We start from the raw sequence: 16481 nt of genomic DNA, 5'->3' as shown, positions 1-16481 counted from the left end.
CTTAATACAACAATTTCTAGAAATTATATTACATTATATTTGTTCAATATGATATTATATTTTCTGTAAACATGTCGAAAATATTTAAATTTATACAATGAAACAGTATATCAAGAATTATTATTGATAGTTTCGATTTATGGTTAAAGTTTCATACTTTAGTTCGAAAAAATTTTATAGAAATGACAATTCTTTTTGAATTATTCAGAGTATGCTTGCAATTACATGCTTACATATAAATAAAATAAAATCATGTTATCTTAACCGTGCGTTGTATCATCTTCAACAAAGTCTGCTGCTTCTTCTCGTGATACACATTCAACGTGCGATACTTTATTTCTAAATTTTACTCCATAAAATTTATTCGCATGTTGCAATAATTCTGGCCTGTAATATGATTACATATATACAAAATTTTTTTTATACTAGATATACAAATCTTTTTAATTTTATATTATATATATATATATATATACATGATGCTACCTGAAAGTTGTTGTAATAAATTGTGCATCCGAACTAAGTTCATGAATCATATCAGCAACTGCTTTTCTATGTTGTGCATCTAAAGCTTGATCTATTTCATCAAATAAATAAAATGGTGCAGGATCACACTTTTGAATTGCAAAAATTAAAGCTAATGCTACTAGCGATTTCTGACCACCAGATAATTGATTCATTTCTCGCATCTCAGCTCTATGACCAGTGAAAGAGACTCGTATTCCTATAAGATAATAATAATAGTAATAATAATTTTCATAGGTCTTATTCATTTTGGATTTATTCTAAGAATAAATTGTTAATGTCATCTTACCAACACCAATAAAACGATCAGAATCTGCAGCTTCTGTTGTACCGTCATCTCCTTCATCACCATCTGCAGTTTTCATAACTAACTGAGCATGACCTGATGGTACAAGTTTTTTAAATACTTCACTGAAATATTTACTTACCTAAACAAGACAGAATACTTACATGTATATAATTTAATTACATTATAAGAAATTTTTTATTCTTAGGAAAACTGTTATATACTATACTTGTTTAAAAGTAAATTGAATAGCTTCGCATTTGCGTTGTTCCAGAACTGACATCAACTCTTTAATTTTTTCATCGCCGCGATCTAGTTCTTCCTTTCGTTTCACTAATTTTTCTTTTTGATCGCTAAATGACATGAATTGATCTAAGGCCTTTTTGTTGACATGACTGCAAAAAACTCTCATAAATCATAAGTTAAATATCTTAATTGCTTTTAAATCCTACGATATAAAGCCATACCTATATTTCTTTAAATGATTATTTGCTTTCTCCATTTCTCTGAATAATTGTTTTGTGGACATAACACTAAATTTAGTATATGCCTCATGACTAGGTAATGCACCTAATTCTGTAATCTTTTGTGTACACTCCACTATTTTCTGTTGTAAAATATTTAATTTACTTGCCAATTTTTCTAAATCTTTAGCATCAGCTTCTATTTTTTCTTGTGCCTCTTTTTCTTTTACTTTCCACTTTTCAACTTCAGCAGATTCTGCTTTTTGCTAAAAATATATCATATTGTTATCTACATTTTATACTTGAATTAAATAAAAAGATAAATAAATAATGAAAATTGTCATTTTTAGATTATTCTATTGGAAATAGTATTTGTATTTAAATACATATTTACCTTTTTCATGGCATTAGTTACTTTTTCATTTTGAGCTTTAAAATCTGCATTAACTTTTACTAGCCTTTTCTCAATATCTGCTAGTTGAGCTTTCGATGAGTCAAGCTGACGTTGTCGATCTTCTACGGATATTTCTTGCAATGCTTGAACTAATTCATCCTTTCTTCTAACTAAATTATTTGTTAGAAGATTTTCTAATTTATTTTTCTCTGCTTCTAATCTCATTCTTTTTGCAAATGCTTCTTTATTTTCTTTCGTTAATCGTCTTATATCATCATTTAAGGTATCGACCTATATAAATGAAATCGAAATATAAACAAGACGATTGTTTAATATTTATTTTATATTAATAATCTATACCTGATGTTGATCGGCCACGGATAATTGTGCCATTAATTCTTGATGTAATTCACTCTCTAAACCCTCTTTAGTTGCTCTCATTGCTTCCAAATTTGAAGTACATTGTGCAAGACTTTTCTCTTTAGGTGTTCTATATCTCTCGATGGCACTCAATTCCTCTTTCATTATACGTATTTCTGCCTTCATTTTATCATATATGTCTCTAAAATAATAATTCATTTTTTTAATAACACGAATGAACTTTGGATTGATTAAAATCATTTAATAACTAACTTGGCTTTACTATTTTTCGTCTCTGTACGTTGCATTTCGCTAACGTAAGAACTAATATTTTGATCAGCCTTTCTTATTTCTTCTTTAAGAGTTGATAATTGACTTTCAAGAGTAGAGATCTGTGCCATTAATTCTGATCGAGTTTTTTGTATTTCAAGTCGTGATCTTAAAGTATTAAAATATCCACCAGTTAAAGAGCCTTTTGATGATACTTGATCACCTTCGAGTGTTACGCAATCCAAGCCAGATGTTCGAGCGAGATTTGTTGCTGCTTCTAAATTACGACAAATTAATGTTTTTCCAAAAATGTACCTGCATTAATAAAAAAAAAAAGAAAAATTAAGATTAAGTTATATAAAATATTTGTTGAATTTTACAGAAAAATTATAAAAAATTTCTGTGCCATTACCTCAATGCCTTATCATATTTAGGATCATAATTTAAACGAGATATCATTGGTATAGCATCCGAAGTATTAGGATAATCTATATTCTTAGTATGAAGACGGTTTAAAGGCATAAACGTAACTTCTCCTGGAAGACGCTGATTATTCATTTCTTTTAGAATTTTAGTGCCAAACTTATCTGTTTCCACGATGTGATGAAACAATCGATTTCCAGCTGTTACCTCTACAGCCATATAAACACTTTTGTCGCAATTAAAGTTTTCTATCACTGGCCCATAGTAACTACTTACCTCATGGGCCATATCGTTACGTCCACTGTAAGATATACATATTGTTAAAATTAATATACTTTTTATATTTTCAGATTATCAAACATAGATAATTAATATAATAGAAAAAAAAAAAAATATAACAAAGTAATAACTTACCGGAACGTGTCAAGTACTTTTCGTACACTATCTCTACCATTAAGAATAGGTTTTCCAGCCATAGAACGTAAACTTTGATCTGCTTTTGCTAAATCTTCTTTCAATCCTGACAAATTCAGTTGCAATACACTTTCTTGACGATACCTGTAACGTTACAGATTCATATTATTCGTTCATATTACTAGATAAAACTAATGGTAGAATGCACAAACTGTTCTTTTCTTGTTGCTTGACATTGATCTTTGGCTTTTGTTAATTCATAATATTGTTTATTATGATCATCTATTGATGCACGTTGTCTGTCCATTTCACGTGTATGTTCTTCTATTTTCTTTTCTAAAGCAATTTGCTTTTCTGCATCTTTTTTTAAATCCTCACTAATCTTTTTCTGATGTTCTTCTTTATCTTTTATTTGTTTGGCCAATTGTTTAAGCTCATTTTGTATCCATTTATCTCTTTCATCCTATAACAAATAATATATAACAAATAGTACAATAAATTATTTATAAATTAATTCATACAAATCTATATATCTGGAATTTTGTCAATTGATAGTTTTTATTACCCTACTAGTAAATTGATTACCACGCCCTTGTTTAGCATAAAGTTCCTTTCTCTTTTGTTCCTTAAGTTGTAATTCTCTTGTACATTCTTCTTCAACACGTTTCATTTCTTCATACTGTAAAAATGAATATAATCATATAATAATCATAAAAAAGTGATTACATTTATATCATAAGTAATTATTTAAATACTTCTGGCTTAATTGCTTCTAATTCTGCTTCACGAGCTGCTATGTTTACTTTCAGTTTTTCTAATTCCTGTTGTGCCCTTTTTCTACTATCATTATCACCTTTAACTTCTTCTAATAAATCGTTAATAGTTAACGTCAATTTTGTTTTTTCTTTTAATAATTGTTGTTGTTCAGCGCTATATAATCATAATGATAATTAATAAAAAAAACATGTTCTTAAACATACATAAATATGGAAATAGATTGCATCAGAAGTTACCTTAAAGTATCTCTTTCTTCTTTTGCTGTTTGTACTTCCTTTTTAGCTTCTTTGAGACGTTTAGTTGCTGCTCGTACCATTTCTTGTGCAGTTTTTGCTTCAGCACCTAATCTTGCTTGTTCAGCACCACTATTTGCACGAGATGCTTCGAGTTCTTCAAGTTTCCTTTTATTCTCCTTAAGTTCACGTTCATGAATTGTATATTCTAAACAACGCCGCTGTTTATCCCAACGCTGATACTCCTTTAATTCCTCTTTTTCTTCTTCTAAAGTCTTTAATCGTTCCTCTAAAGTGCAACAAAGTAAATATACATATAAGTTTACATGAAATTTTATAACTTTATCATTTAAATACAAATATATTACCTATGGTACGCAAAAAATCTTCTATTTTTTCAAGCTTCCCTTCTGTTTCTTTCAATATAGATTTGGATTCTTCTCTTCTATCATCATACACTCTTGTACCAGCAACTTCTCTTAATAGCTTTAATCTCTGTGAGTCTGGAGCTGTCGCCATTTGATTTATCTATGTACAAATACATATTAATTTTAAAGATATGTTTTAAATAAACAGTTTGTAATACAAATTTATATAATAATGAGACAAACCTTTCCTTGCTTTACAATGTAATATGGATTTGATCTTGAAAAACCTGCCGACTCTAATAGATTCATTACATCATTCCTTGTAACAATCTTTTTGTTAAGAAAATACTGATCCTTCTTTGATCCAATCACTCTTCTTAAATAAACTTCATCTTTATCAATCTGTTGTAAAAATAAGTCATCGTATGTGAAAAAATTTACATTTTAATAGCTATTATACAAGATAATTTGATAACTTATACCGGTAATCTTCCATCAGAGTTATCAAATATAATTTCCACATGAGCAGAAATTACACGAGGTCCAGTACCTTCATGCAATAGAGCTTGTCTTTGTTCAGGTCTGAGATGAGAAAATTCATCGCTTAAAACAAACTGAATTGCATAGAAAAAGTTACTCTTTCCAGATCCATTTCTTCCAACTTAAAAAGAATTATATATAAAGTAAATAATCTTGAATAAATTATTTTCATAAATATCAAAAATACATACCAACTACATTATGTCTAGGATCAAAAGGTTCGACCACTGTTTGTTCACGATATGATTTAAATCCTTGTATAATTACCTAAGACCAAAAAATATTTAATTAAATAGAAATAAAATATAATGTTTCATATAAATCTTGATATTTTCAGCAAGACAAGTATTTATTTAAAGCAACTATAAAGGTATCATAAAGGCAATATAAAAAAGGACATTTTTGTCATTCATTTATTTAACGTTTATATTTGTATGATATAATAATCTATAGCGAGATAGAATTAAAAAATAATTCATTAAGAAAGATAGCATCTAGCCAAAAAAAATATGATATACAAATATTATTAAACAATAATAAAGATAAATGTTCTTCTTGTACCTGTTTGATATACATTATGTATTTAAAAATTATAAAAACATTTTTAGTTTAATACAAAAATGAAAATAATCAAATATAATTCAATCACTGGATAAAACAAAAACATTCGCTCATTTGTTAGCAGAGTCAATAATCGCTCCTAATCGTCACTTGTAAGATAACCTTCAATATACTAAGTCTAAAATTTCCTAGATTTGAGCGGGAGCATAAACGAAAGTATTGCTTGACAGTTAACCAATATTGAAAAAAAAAATCACTATAACATTCTTTTGTTGATTTGAATTCACTATGCGGCGTAAGTACAGGAATAATTATTAATTAACACAAGAACAGTACATTATTTGCCTTCTTATATAGTATGTTTATTAATAATTTTTACATGGTTTTAACAAATTATGTTTGTACGTCGATTTTTAGTATTATTACTTCATATATCTGTACATATTTGTTTTTTAATAGTATTTAAAATAATCTCTGATACTGATCAATGTAGTAAATATTTAATGAAATTATTTAATGGTGTATACTTAAAGCATCACTTTGTACTTCATGACTCAATTGAGTCTGTAAATTCGATAACTTATTTTTTAAGGCAGCAATACCCATCATTACAATATTTTCTGGTTTTAATGCTCCACTGCTTTCTACATTAAAATAATATTTATTTGGTTTTGCTTCCCAATTGAAAGGTGCTTCATCTAAAAAAAACAAAAGATATAAAGAACATATAAATTCAAAAAAGTACTGAATAAATATAATACTTACATTGATCTTCTTCTAATTCACTATATTCTGATTTTGGCCATTCATCTGGTTTTGGAAATAAAGTGTGCCTCATAGAATTGTCTGGATCATATTCAAAACTGACACCTGCAGTCGGATTCCATTTTGCATGCTCCTTTCCAAATCCTTTCTTTGCATAAGCTCTTAATTTTAATTCTTGTCCCTTCCGTAATTTTACGATCAAAATTTCTGTTACAAAATAAATATTTTATTTTATCTCTAAGTTATTTACAAGATGAATAATATTAAATATTAACCATCAGTTTCGCCATATTCACTAGCATCATCTTCTCTATGTCTAGATGTAACAGGTAGTACTCTAGGATCACTTGATTTAAAATCAGCAGTTGTAACATGCCTTGTTTGATCTTCTGTACACTTTACATCAAGAGTAAATTCAACGCTACATTCAGGACAAAAATCCATACATTGACAATCTCTGGTATATTGTATTCTATCTACTACCTAAACCAATAATAATATTGATTTTATTTATTCTGCGTAGTATGCTACTTCTAAATCAAACAAAACCAAGATATATTGAATACACACATCATCGCTTATTAAAGGTATCATTCCTATTCTGTGTGCCAAAAATTCATCGCTTAAAACTGTTGAGTTTGCTTCTAATTGTATCCAATCAATAGCCATTGTTGGTGTTTCGGCAATAAATACTCTTCTCATACTGTTTGCTACACTTTAATTCAATGAAAAAATAATCATTAAAATATATTTAAAAAACAAGATAAAAACTTCATAATAAGAACACTAAAAATAAACATTAACATACCTTAATTCTGTATCTTCTACTTGAAATTTCACATTTTCTTCTGTTAAGTCTGATATATGCACGGATGGTTGATTTGCGTATGGCATTTTAAAGAAAATATATTTCAAAACTAATACACTTATGTAAAATATAGAATACTTTCTAAACTTGTCAATAATTATTATAAGTTTCTAACTTATTTTGATCTCGTAAATCTTTATAACTTTTCCAAATACTGCAACTCAAACAAATTTTAATCCAAAATTATTTGAAGGTTATGATTCCTAACAGTACAGCCAATCATACAAATATAATACTTATAGTTCCATTTTTTTCGAAATTCTTTATTTTACTAATAATATTAAATATGTTCATATATATAGATCTAGATCTAGATGTAGATATTTGAACAGCACATGTCCAATATTTTAAAAAGTATAACTTATAATAATCATATGGTAACTATGGAGATTATTTATGTGTACAACAAACATCATATGCAAACGATATTAATTTTAAATGTTTAGTAAAATAAAACTTACATTTTTTTATGTAGATTTTTTATAATAAACAATAAAAAATAAATAAGTTCATAAAATTATATTATTATAAAATTCAATATTTAAGATTTTACTATGGAGAAATATATTATTTTGGATAAAATTGGTGAAGGTGCGCAAGGATTGGTTTTAAAAGGATATCATAGATCTACTGAACAAGAAGTTGCATTAAAAAGAATACTTTTAAAAAAGGTAGAAGAAGGTATATCTGTATCAGTTATACGAGAAGTTAAAACGCTTCAACAGTTAAAACATCCTTATGTATGACAATATTCTCATTTTTATATTTTAGTTTATATTAACACTTATTATTTAAAATTATTATATGTAGATTATTGTATTATTACAGATCATAGAACTATTAGATACTTTTCCATTAGGTTTAGATTATATAATGGTTTTTGAATATATGCCTACAGGATTATGGGAAATATTAAAAGATAATAATATTTCATTAACAATACCACAAATAAAAATATATATGAAAATGCTTTTAGAGGGTATAGCATATGTACATGGAAAAAATATAATACACAGGGTACATTGTTTATATTAAATATAACTTTGAAATAAATATGGTAGTTTTATAAGAAATACTTTTTCTATAGGATTTAAAACCTGCTAATTTATTGATAAATAATGAAGGTATTTTAAAAATAGCTGATTTTGGATTGGGAAGATTAATGTGGCAGGATCTTTCTAAACCATATTCTCACCAAGTTGCTACAAGATGGTACAGAGCACCTGAATTATTGTATGGAGCAAGATATTATACATCAGCTATCGATATGTGGTCTGTTGGTTGTATTTTTGGTGAAATGCTTAATAATTCACCTTTGTTTCCAGTAAGTCGATCTGTTTTATAAATTTATATAAATTTACATATAGATAAATTGCAGGGAGAAACAGATATTGAACAATTAGCAATAGTATTAAAATATTTAGGATCTCCTACTGTTGAATCATGGCCAGAATTGATTACATTACCTGATTACAATAAAATTACATTTCCATATAATAAAGGTACAACGTGGGAAAACATTATACAGGATGCTGAACCAGAAGCTATTGATTTAATTAAACAAATTCTTATATATAATTCATCAAACCGTCTTTCTGCTAAAGAAGTATATTAATTTTTATATTATTGTTTCTCTTAAAACATTATTTTATAACTATACTATCCTGTATTATTTTATATTTTAGACACTGCAACATATATATTTTTATTCTAAACCTTATCCATCTGCAGGAGATTTAATAAAGCCATCACAAGATCATCGACTTTTAGTAAAACCTAAAGAGGTTGAAGTAAGTATTCCAATAACAACTCTTTTTAAAGCTCTTCTAAATACTATATAAAAATATAGATATATTTTTAAAAATGAATTAAGGATATAATATATATATAGAAAATACAAAATTGTGGAATGCTACTTTAATAAAAATAATTTATTTATTAAATTATATATTTTTATAAAATGCAAATAGTTTTTTCACAACTTCAGGATTATAACCTGTAAGAATTGGTTTACCCACCTCATAACACGCCTTTTCATATAGCTGTAATGTTGGACTAGACCACCAGAAATTTCTAATACCTTCTATTTTATTTATATCTAGTGTATTAAGTTGAAATACTGAAAAATGAAAATTTTTTCCGTTTGATTGAATACATTGCACAATTATTGGTTCTGGTAAATGTTTAACATGGGGTCCATATTTTTGACGTGCATTAGCTGCTGCTGCAGTAAATGATTTTATCAAAGAACGTGCATGTATTTGATCTTCAATTACTGGTAGCTCAGAAAGATTTTTTACTTCTTCTGGATTATGGCTTATAAATATGGTATGAATATTCGGCCAGGGTGATGTTGTCTCAATAGCTATTATAAATATATTGTAATTAAAGCATAAATCTTTATTTAAACAAATTTAACAAAACAAAATAATTACTTACGATATAGATCTTCGTTTCTATAAATATTTATTTTTTCCAAGCTAACTGTAGGATAAAATGGATATATACTTGGAAAATCTAATTCTGTATGAGCATTTTGATCTTCTATCTTTGTTAAAGGCTTTGTTGATACAATTGTTAAATCAAATGTCAATGCAAATTGCAATAGATTTAATTCTTTTTCTAAAATTTAATAAATATTTCTTAATATTCATAAATGTTATGTACAAAAAGAAGTAAGCAATTTATATACCTATTGAAATATTTATAATTCCGTTATGAAAAATAGAACGAGTTCGTACAATCTCTGGACCACATACACATTCACAAATTTGAAGTAGTTTCTTGAATAAATTGTGCCTACAAAGATGATTAAATTCATTTATTACATATAAATAAAATGGTAGATATATTTCAAGTATATCGGTTCTTCTTTTAAATGTATGGCAAATATAGTTTCATTAAAATCATTAATTACGTTTTTCTAATATCTGTCACACCATAATCTCTAGGAAAATTCCATGCTGGTCTGTTTGGATCTTTTTTTTTTGGTAATAGCTCTTGATGTGCATCAAATATAACGGACGTATAAATTGTTCTATATATAGAAATGCATATTAAAATAAGTATATATATAGAATTTGATTATGAGATAATGATACCTTTCAACTAAACGATGTATATCATCTGAAAGATCCATCTCTTTTTCTTTAATTTGCTGTGGAAGTTCATTTTTTATATGAATGGTTTTTAATAATAGTTGTGCTTGAGATACGCCTTGTTGTAAGACATTGTGATCCTTATAGCTTAAACAAGCTCTATCTTTCCAATCAGGATGGGTGTTGTCAAACTTTAATTGTTTATAAATATATTCTGGTTCTATCCTTTAATTAAATAAAATATTTAAATTTTATTAATCAATATTATAAAAGAATATTTGTAAATATATCTATGTTATATATATGGTACATACTTTACAAACTCTTTCTTTGGTTGAATTAAATCAATGGGATCTATGATTTTTATGTTCAGTGTTGATAATTTACTTTCTAGATTATTCTCCACAATTTTTCTGTCACGCTGGTCAAACCACACTTTTCTAATTAATCTACCCAAATGATATTTCCTTAATGCTTGTGTTAGTTTCATTTTGCTTTATCTGAAATAGAAATATTATGTTGTTTCTCTACAAATAAAGACATCATAAATTTATTTATAATAATCATCATTACATTAGATCAAATCATTGCATTAGTATAAATAATAATATAGTTTATGACTTTATAAATTATTCATAATACAGAAGATTGATGTAAATATGATATAGACGATAATATATCAATAAAAGTTCATACCGTAGATTATATTTATAAGTACATACAGAATATATTGTATAATTATTTATACAATTTATTTATACAATTTACATATATATCTCATGTAAGTATAGCAGTCTTCAGTAGGAGACATACGTCTTTAAGTGAATATAAGGTTAAGTATTACATTTTATACCACTAATCCATAGTATCTCAACAATAGGTGCGCTAGAGTCATCATATTTGACGCCATCTTATATTGTAACTTTATACTAATCTTTGGATTAGATTTTTTAATAAATAATATTAATAATTTCAAATATAATAAATAGTGGTATTTAAAATATTGGTAAAAAATTGTAATTATACGTTATGGCTGCAGCTGGAATTATTGACGATGACATTTATACAGGTTATGACGATTATCCATCCATTTATAGTACTAAAGATCTTGATCAAGATGAATTATTTCAAGAAGCTGTTAAAACTAGTTATGCGAAAAGATCGATAGTAAGTATCATCATTTTTCAATGATCTTAAGTATTTCTTTTATTACATTATTCATTTATTGCAGCAAACTCCAAAGATTCCAGGTAGTGCAATGCGCCTTGGAACATCAAGCGGTGTAAGCAAATATATAATTATGATAATATGAAATATTATTAGTCAAGGATAAATATATTAAATATATTGTTACATTATAATTTCAGTTTAATAGGGTTGGAACTACAGTATCTTTACGACCAAATACTGGTGGACTTAGACCAATGACAGCAGTTAGAGGTGCTGGTTATACTAGTAATAGACAAATGTTTGATCCTCTTAATATGAGCAGTAATATTAGAGCACCTGCACCCCCATTAGAAAATAATAAAGAAAATACGTGAGTATTATCTATAAGGTTTGATTTTTTATGATCTATTATGTTTAGCTAAAGTTTTGTTTGTTTTCAATTCAAGACCAGAAGAAAAAATAAAAATAAGTGAAAGAAAAATTATGGAATTGATAGAAAATTCTATTGAAGCAGCTTGTAACAACAATATGCATGTTGCTTTAGAACGAGCTAGAGAAGCTTCATCAAGGGAACGTGCTCTTATAAGATTACAAGAACAGGCTGGTTTGAGTGATACCCATAATGTTGATCTGACATTTGCTGTAAGAAATTTATTTAATTTTTAAATTTATTAATTGCTTATATAAATACTCAAGTATTATGTATATTTAGGTACTATTCAACTTAACAATACAATATACAAATAACGAAATGTACACAGAAGCTATAGCTACTTATCAAGCTATTACAAGAAACAGAATGTTCAGTAATAGTGGAAGATTAAAAGTAAATATGGGAAATATTTATGTTAAAATGGGACAATTACCTCAAGCAATTAAAATGTATAGAATGGCTTTTGATCAGGCACCAATAGCTCATAAGGATTTAAGGTATATAAGCTTATACATTATGTTACTTATATAATCACAATCAGAAAGTCATATATTTTCATTCTTAACAAATATTTTATCTGTTAATCCTATATGTAATTCCTAGAATAAAAATAATGCATAACATTGGAATGTTATTTGTACAAATGGGTCGTTTAGAAGAAGCAGCTAATAGTTTTGAATGGGTTATGAGAGAACAACCAGAATTTACTGCTGGCTTGCATGCTGTGTTATGTCATTTTGCATTATCACATAGAGATAAAATGAAACGATCATTTTTAGAGTTGTTAGAGGTTCAGCTTAATATTGATCAAGAAGACAAATATAATACAAGTGCAGTGAGTTTATATAGAATGTGTTCACATTTAATCACTATGTGTTATCAGTAATGCTCACTCTACACTAACTATTATATACATTTTATCAAATACCGTGATTTTTCTCTGCCTTTTTATGTATCATTTTATGAAGTATTCATAAACTAATACTAAACTATTATGTGGTTTTTATGGATGTTATTAGACTTTTTTGATAATTTTAAAATAAATTATGTTTTTATGTGTAGGACGATTTAGACTCAAACATATTATATGAAGTTTTAAAAAATGATGATTTATCCAAATTTGAGAAGGAATTAAAACTAGAAGGGGAAAAAACTATTCTTTGTGCAGCTAAACTTATAGCACCTGTGATTGAAGATTCTGTTTCAGCTGGATTTGCTTGGTGAATATTATATAATATAATTTGTTCATAAAGAATTCTTCATTATTTAAATATTTATATTTTTTTCCTATGTTTTTTGTTAAGGTGTGTGGATGCTATAAAATCTTCTGCTTATGGAACTGTAGCTGCAGATTTAGAAATAAATAAAGCTATGGTTTACTTACACAATAAAGAAACACAACTGGCTATTGATACTTTAAAAAATTTTCAAAATAGTGAAATTAAAGCTAACAGTGCAGCATCAACTATGCTATCATTTATTTATTATCTTGTAAGTAATTAAGATATTTTTCTAATGTATTGTGATATTTTTATATTTTAATAATAATATAATTTTATTTTTTAGCAAGGTGATTATGAACAAGCTGAAAAATGTGCAGAAACAGCACGGAATGCAGATAGTTATAATGCTGCTGCTTATGTTAATTTAGCAGCTTGTGCAATGAAAAAAAATGAATTGGATATAGCCAAGGAGTTTCTTTTATGTGCACTAGATACAGATGCTACTCATATACAAGCACTTTATAACTTGGGTAAGTATATTATTATTTTATAATTTATCAGAAGTTTAACAATGAAATACTTATCAATATTTATATAGGTTTGGTATATAAAAAACAGAACATGTATGAAGAAGCTTTGGAATGTTTTTGGAAGTTACGTAATATTGTCAGATATGATCCACAGACATTGTATCAGATTGGACAAATATATCAGCTTATTAATGATACAGAACAAGCAGCTGAATGGTATTAAATATTACTTGTGTGTTGCATTATATTATTTACATAAATAATAATAATTTGGAATATTTTCTATAATAGGTATAACCAATTGTTAGGTATAATACCATCAGATCCAGGAGTTTTACAAAAATTAGGAGAAATGTATGACAGTTTGGGTGATAAACAACAGGCATATCAATTTTATAGTGATGTAAGTGTAATTTGTTATTTAATTATTATTATTCTTTTTATATCACTTCTTAGCAGTAATTTTTAAAATTTTAATTCCAGTCTTATAGATTTTTCCCTGCTAATTATGAAGTGATTGATTGGTTAGGATCATATTTCATATCTATGCAGGTAATATATATTTATATTATTTATTTATATAAATAATATAAATCTAATTACATAAAGATATTAATGTTATATTATTATACAAAGGTTGCAGAGAAAGCAATGTTATATTTTGAAAAAGCTGTGGAACTTGCACCCGATGAACCTAGATGGAGATTACTGGTAGCTGCTTGCTTAAGACGGACTGGACAATTTCACAAAGCTCTTTCAGAATATCAGGATATACACAAAAGATTTCCAGAGAATATTGAATGTTTAAAATTTTTGATACGCTTATGTAGTGACATGGGTCTTAAAGAAACTCAATTATATGCAACTGAATTGAAGAAAGCAGAAAAAGCAAAGGAATTAAAAGAACGTCAAGGATCTGGTAGGCCCGGTACTACTGGTATATATATATATTTCTTACGTTTCTTCTATATATTTTCAAGTAGTAGAAGCAATATACATCGTAAATATTATTTTCAAGGTTCGCGAAAAAGTAACAGCGATAACTCTTCTCGAGCTGGTTCTGGAATGAGCGTATTATCGGATCATAGAAGCAGTCCTATTCCAGGGAAAAAAGATAATCAAGGATCAAATAGCGGTGGAGTCATCAGATCTACTCGAATTTTTAAAGGAGACAATTCTGTAGAATTGAATTTTAATGGACAGACCAGTAAGTATTATTTTAATGAAAATTTTTTACAATTAAACTTATTACAATATTATTGTTAGATTACATATTAATGATGAATAAATGTATGCCCAAAAGGAAAAATTCGTCTAATATTACTGTTAATTAGCATAAGCCTTTTTTAGAGTAAAATTAGATTGGTTATCGATAGTTTAGTGCTGCATGGTTTTAAACGAGATGAATATCTACTATAGAGATTTATAGGCTGTGCATATGATTCCTTAATGGATTGAACAACATGATAAATGAGTTTTTAACTAGTTTGGATTCTATTCTTAACAGTCATAAGTTTCATATAACGTTAGATTAAGGCATAATAATGAATGTCGTAATTTTCCATAATTCAAAAAGTCAAGTGTAATATAAAATGTAATATATTTATCATATACGATAAATATAATAATGATAAGATTTTATTATAGGTATTACTTATACCGACCCTATTGGGCCTTTACCTACACGTCCGATGACAGCTGCTGGGAAAAGAGAGGACGATTTTGGAGAAGAAGAATTGGGACCTGATTTGTTACCTGAATAGTGCGTATAATTTATTTATTGCTCATAAAATATAATAGTAAAAGTATTTAATAAAATTTCTAGATAATTCGATATCACCCGATCGAAAATATAAGTATACGTGTTAATAATTACATATTTGTATTTCATATTGTATATGAATATTATGTCAGAAGTAATATTATTTTAGTTATTAAGTAATATAGATAATCGACGAACTACGTATATGTATGTTTATATGTGGGTGTTTGTGTATATGTATATATACACATTACAAAGGATCAAATTTGTAAATGAATTATACTTATTGATTATCATTTCAATATGAAAAATATGCATGTGAAAGATACATAGAAAATAATCCTTTCTACAAGTAATACGTCTTGCAGGAAGGGCCACTTACCTCGTGTACATTATAGATCTACGAGGGTCGGTACAATTGTAACGATCTAAATTTAAACACGCCAGCCGACGTTTTCATCAAACTCCATTCAGCCGACGTAGATTGAGAAACGGATATTAACATTATTATCTTCTATGCATGTGTACATCTATCTGCTATATAGAATGTCGGCATTTTAAATGTGTACATATAATCGACATCAAATTGTTTGCTTTCAAATAGAAATTCTAACAATAACAAATTGTGATCGGTATAAAATTAAAGTATAATCGATTTTATATTCTTAACAAATATTTTAATTTATATTATTCACATAGAAGTACGATATATCTTAGAGTCAAGACAGTGAGAAGTTTGTATTTAAAATATACATATACTATCAGTTATTGAAACAATTACAGTAAACAAAAATAAAAAATATTTCCAATATTTTCCATTCCATCGTTCCTACGATTCGTTTTATTTTTAATATGCCATTTATAAAATTAACAAATTACTTATGCATATTAAAAAAAAAAAAGAAAAAAAGAAAAAAAAAAAAAAAGACAATACTTCTTGGAACAAAGAGAAAAAAAGAAATATTTAACTATAAATATCTGAAATATATTTTAAATTTCCCGCCACATAAGTATCCA

At 27.0% G+C, this 16481-nt stretch overlaps 5 protein-coding genes across 16 annotated transcripts; 2 read left to right on the top strand and 3 right to left on the bottom strand.

Moving 5' to 3' along the window:
* Nucleotides 1–109: 109 nt before the first annotated feature.
* On the bottom strand, nucleotides 110–5772 carry SMC3 (structural maintenance of chromosomes 3). Its single transcript, XM_035878369.2, has 19 exons — nucleotides 5616–5772; nucleotides 5246–5321; nucleotides 4997–5175; nucleotides 4758–4916; nucleotides 4515–4674; nucleotides 4150–4435; nucleotides 3892–4066; nucleotides 3702–3815; nucleotides 3349–3599; nucleotides 3137–3280; nucleotides 2712–3023; nucleotides 2303–2614; nucleotides 2030–2231; nucleotides 1670–1960; nucleotides 1279–1541; nucleotides 1041–1206; nucleotides 815–953; nucleotides 487–724; nucleotides 110–387 (listed from the first exon to the last, which is right to left on the bottom strand). The coding sequence occupies exons 1-19, from the start codon at nucleotides 5628–5630 to the stop codon at nucleotides 261–263; spliced, it is 3609 nt and encodes a 1202-aa protein (XP_035734262.1). The 5' UTR covers nucleotides 5631–5772; the 3' UTR covers nucleotides 110–260.
* Nucleotides 5773–5967: 195 nt separating this feature from the next.
* On the bottom strand, nucleotides 5968–7422 carry RpII33 (RNA polymerase III subunit RpII33). 2 transcript variants are annotated; one of them, XM_085659071.1, is made up of 5 exons: nucleotides 7189–7334; nucleotides 6951–7090; nucleotides 6656–6863; nucleotides 6381–6587; nucleotides 5968–6313 (listed from the first exon to the last, which is right to left on the bottom strand). In XM_085659071.1, the coding sequence occupies exons 2-5, from the start codon at nucleotides 7080–7082 to the stop codon at nucleotides 6129–6131; spliced, it is 732 nt and encodes a 243-aa protein (XP_085515197.1). In that variant the 5' UTR covers nucleotides 7083–7090; nucleotides 7189–7334; the 3' UTR covers nucleotides 5968–6128. The 2 variants fall into 2 exon arrangements, with proteins under 2 accessions (XP_085515197.1, XP_035734568.1); XM_035878675.2 differs by having other exon boundaries at nucleotides 5969–6313; nucleotides 6951–7095; nucleotides 7189–7422.
* A 20-nt stretch (nucleotides 7423–7442) lies between these two features.
* LOC118447117 (cyclin-dependent kinase 20) lies at nucleotides 7443–9318 on the top strand. Its single transcript, XM_035878653.2, has 6 exons — nucleotides 7443–7625; nucleotides 7795–7988; nucleotides 8077–8265; nucleotides 8336–8572; nucleotides 8627–8854; nucleotides 8934–9318. Exons 2-6 carry the CDS (start codon nucleotides 7803–7805, stop codon nucleotides 9087–9089), a joined length of 996 nt encoding a protein of 331 aa, XP_035734546.1. The 5' UTR covers nucleotides 7443–7625; nucleotides 7795–7802; the 3' UTR covers nucleotides 9090–9318.
* Nucleotides 8778–11536, bottom strand: mRpL37 (mitochondrial ribosomal protein L37). 5 transcript variants are annotated; one of them, XM_085659070.1, is made up of 8 exons: nucleotides 11043–11201; nucleotides 10661–10846; nucleotides 10350–10571; nucleotides 10166–10285; nucleotides 9941–10047; nucleotides 9688–9870; nucleotides 9267–9613; nucleotides 8778–9081 (listed from the first exon to the last, which is right to left on the bottom strand). In XM_085659070.1, the coding sequence occupies exons 2-8, from the start codon at nucleotides 10834–10836 to the stop codon at nucleotides 9064–9066; spliced, it is 1173 nt and encodes a 390-aa protein (XP_085515196.1). In that variant the 5' UTR covers nucleotides 10837–10846; nucleotides 11043–11201; the 3' UTR covers nucleotides 8778–9063. The 5 variants fall into 5 exon arrangements, with proteins under 5 accessions (XP_085515196.1, XP_085515194.1, XP_035734483.2 ...); XM_085659068.1 differs by lacking the exons at nucleotides 8778–9081; nucleotides 11043–11201 and adding an exon at nucleotides 11373–11536 and having other exon boundaries at nucleotides 9177–9613; XM_035878590.2 differs by lacking the exon at nucleotides 8778–9081 and having other exon boundaries at nucleotides 9177–9613; nucleotides 11043–11202.
* Nucleotides 11224–16224, top strand: nompB (intraflagellar transport protein 88-like protein nompB). 7 transcript variants are annotated; one of them, XM_085659066.1, is made up of 17 exons: nucleotides 11224–11264; nucleotides 11416–11513; nucleotides 11578–11628; nucleotides 11714–11886; nucleotides 11963–12158; nucleotides 12229–12446; nucleotides 12553–12784; nucleotides 13012–13169; nucleotides 13254–13440; nucleotides 13516–13702; nucleotides 13771–13918; nucleotides 13994–14105; nucleotides 14186–14254; nucleotides 14339–14639; nucleotides 14721–14909; nucleotides 15350–15464; nucleotides 15833–16223. In XM_085659066.1, coding segments are annotated over exons 3-17 (2310 nt in total). In that variant the 5' UTR covers nucleotides 11224–11264; nucleotides 11416–11513; nucleotides 11578–11604; the 3' UTR covers nucleotides 15834–16223. The 7 variants fall into 7 exon arrangements, with proteins under 7 accessions (XP_085515192.1, XP_035734366.2, XP_085515189.1 ...); XM_035878473.2 differs by having other exon boundaries at nucleotides 11238–11513; nucleotides 14339–14621; nucleotides 15833–16224; XM_085659063.1 differs by having other exon boundaries at nucleotides 11238–11513; nucleotides 14339–14630; nucleotides 15833–16224.
* Nucleotides 16225–16481: the final 257 nt, after the last annotated feature.

This window comes from Vespa mandarinia, chromosome 8, assembly GCF_050613455.1.
Source record: "Vespa mandarinia isolate Hongniang chromosome 8, ASM5061345v1, whole genome shotgun sequence".
In the NCBI taxonomy this organism is placed as follows: domain Eukaryota; kingdom Metazoa; phylum Arthropoda; class Insecta; order Hymenoptera; family Vespidae; genus Vespa; species Vespa mandarinia.
The sequence above is the reverse complement of the archived record's forward strand: the minus strand, read 5'-3'. Positions and strand labels throughout refer to the sequence as shown.

Coding starts and splice junctions, on each gene's coding strand:
- SMC3 (XM_035878369.2), bottom strand. Junction 4,917..4,996: donor ACTCTGATGGAAGATTACCG/GTATAAGTTATC, acceptor TTTTTACAACAG/ATTGATAAAGATGAAGTTTA. Junction 1,542..1,669: donor TAACTAATGCCATGAAAAAG/GTAAATATGTAT, acceptor ATATATTTTTAG/CAAAAAGCAGAATCTGCTGA.
- RpII33 (XM_035878675.2), bottom strand. CDS start 7,274: ATGCCATACGCAAATCAACCATCCGTGCATATATCAGACTTAACAGAA. Junction 7,096..7,188: donor GTAGAAGATACAGAATTAAG/GTATGTTAATGT, acceptor ATTGAATTAAAG/TGTAGCAAACAGTATGAGAA. Junction 6,314..6,380: donor TGAATTAGAAGAAGATCAAT/GTAAGTATTATA, acceptor TGTTTTTTTTAG/ATGAAGCACCTTTCAATTGG.
- LOC118447117 (XM_035878653.2), top strand. CDS start 7,803: ATGGAGAAATATATTATTTTGGATAAAATTGGTGAAGGTGCGCAAGGA. Junction 8,573..8,626: donor ATAATTCACCTTTGTTTCCA/GTAAGTCGATCT, acceptor GATAAATTGCAG/GGAGAAACAGATATTGAACA. Junction 8,855..8,933: donor ACCGTCTTTCTGCTAAAGAA/GTATATTAATTT, acceptor TTTATATTTTAG/ACACTGCAACATATATATTT.
- mRpL37 (XM_085659068.1), bottom strand. CDS start 10,836: ATGAAACTAACACAAGCATTAAGGAAATATCATTTGGGTAGATTAATT. Junction 10,572..10,660: donor CCAAAGAAAGAGTTTGTAAA/GTATGTACCATA, acceptor ATTTAATTAAAG/GATAGAACCAGAATATATTT. Junction 9,871..9,940: donor AATTATAAATATTTCAATAG/GTATATAAATTG, acceptor ATTAAATTTTAG/AAAAAGAATTAAATCTATTG.
- nompB (XM_035878454.2), top strand. CDS start 11,376: ATGGCTGCAGCTGGAATTATTGACGATGACATTTATACAGGTTATGAC. Junction 11,887..11,962: donor GAAAATAATAAAGAAAATAC/GTGAGTATTATC, acceptor TTTCAATTCAAG/ACCAGAAGAAAAAATAAAAA. Junction 13,703..13,770: donor ACAAGCACTTTATAACTTGG/GTAAGTATATTA, acceptor ATATTTATATAG/GTTTGGTATATAAAAAACAG.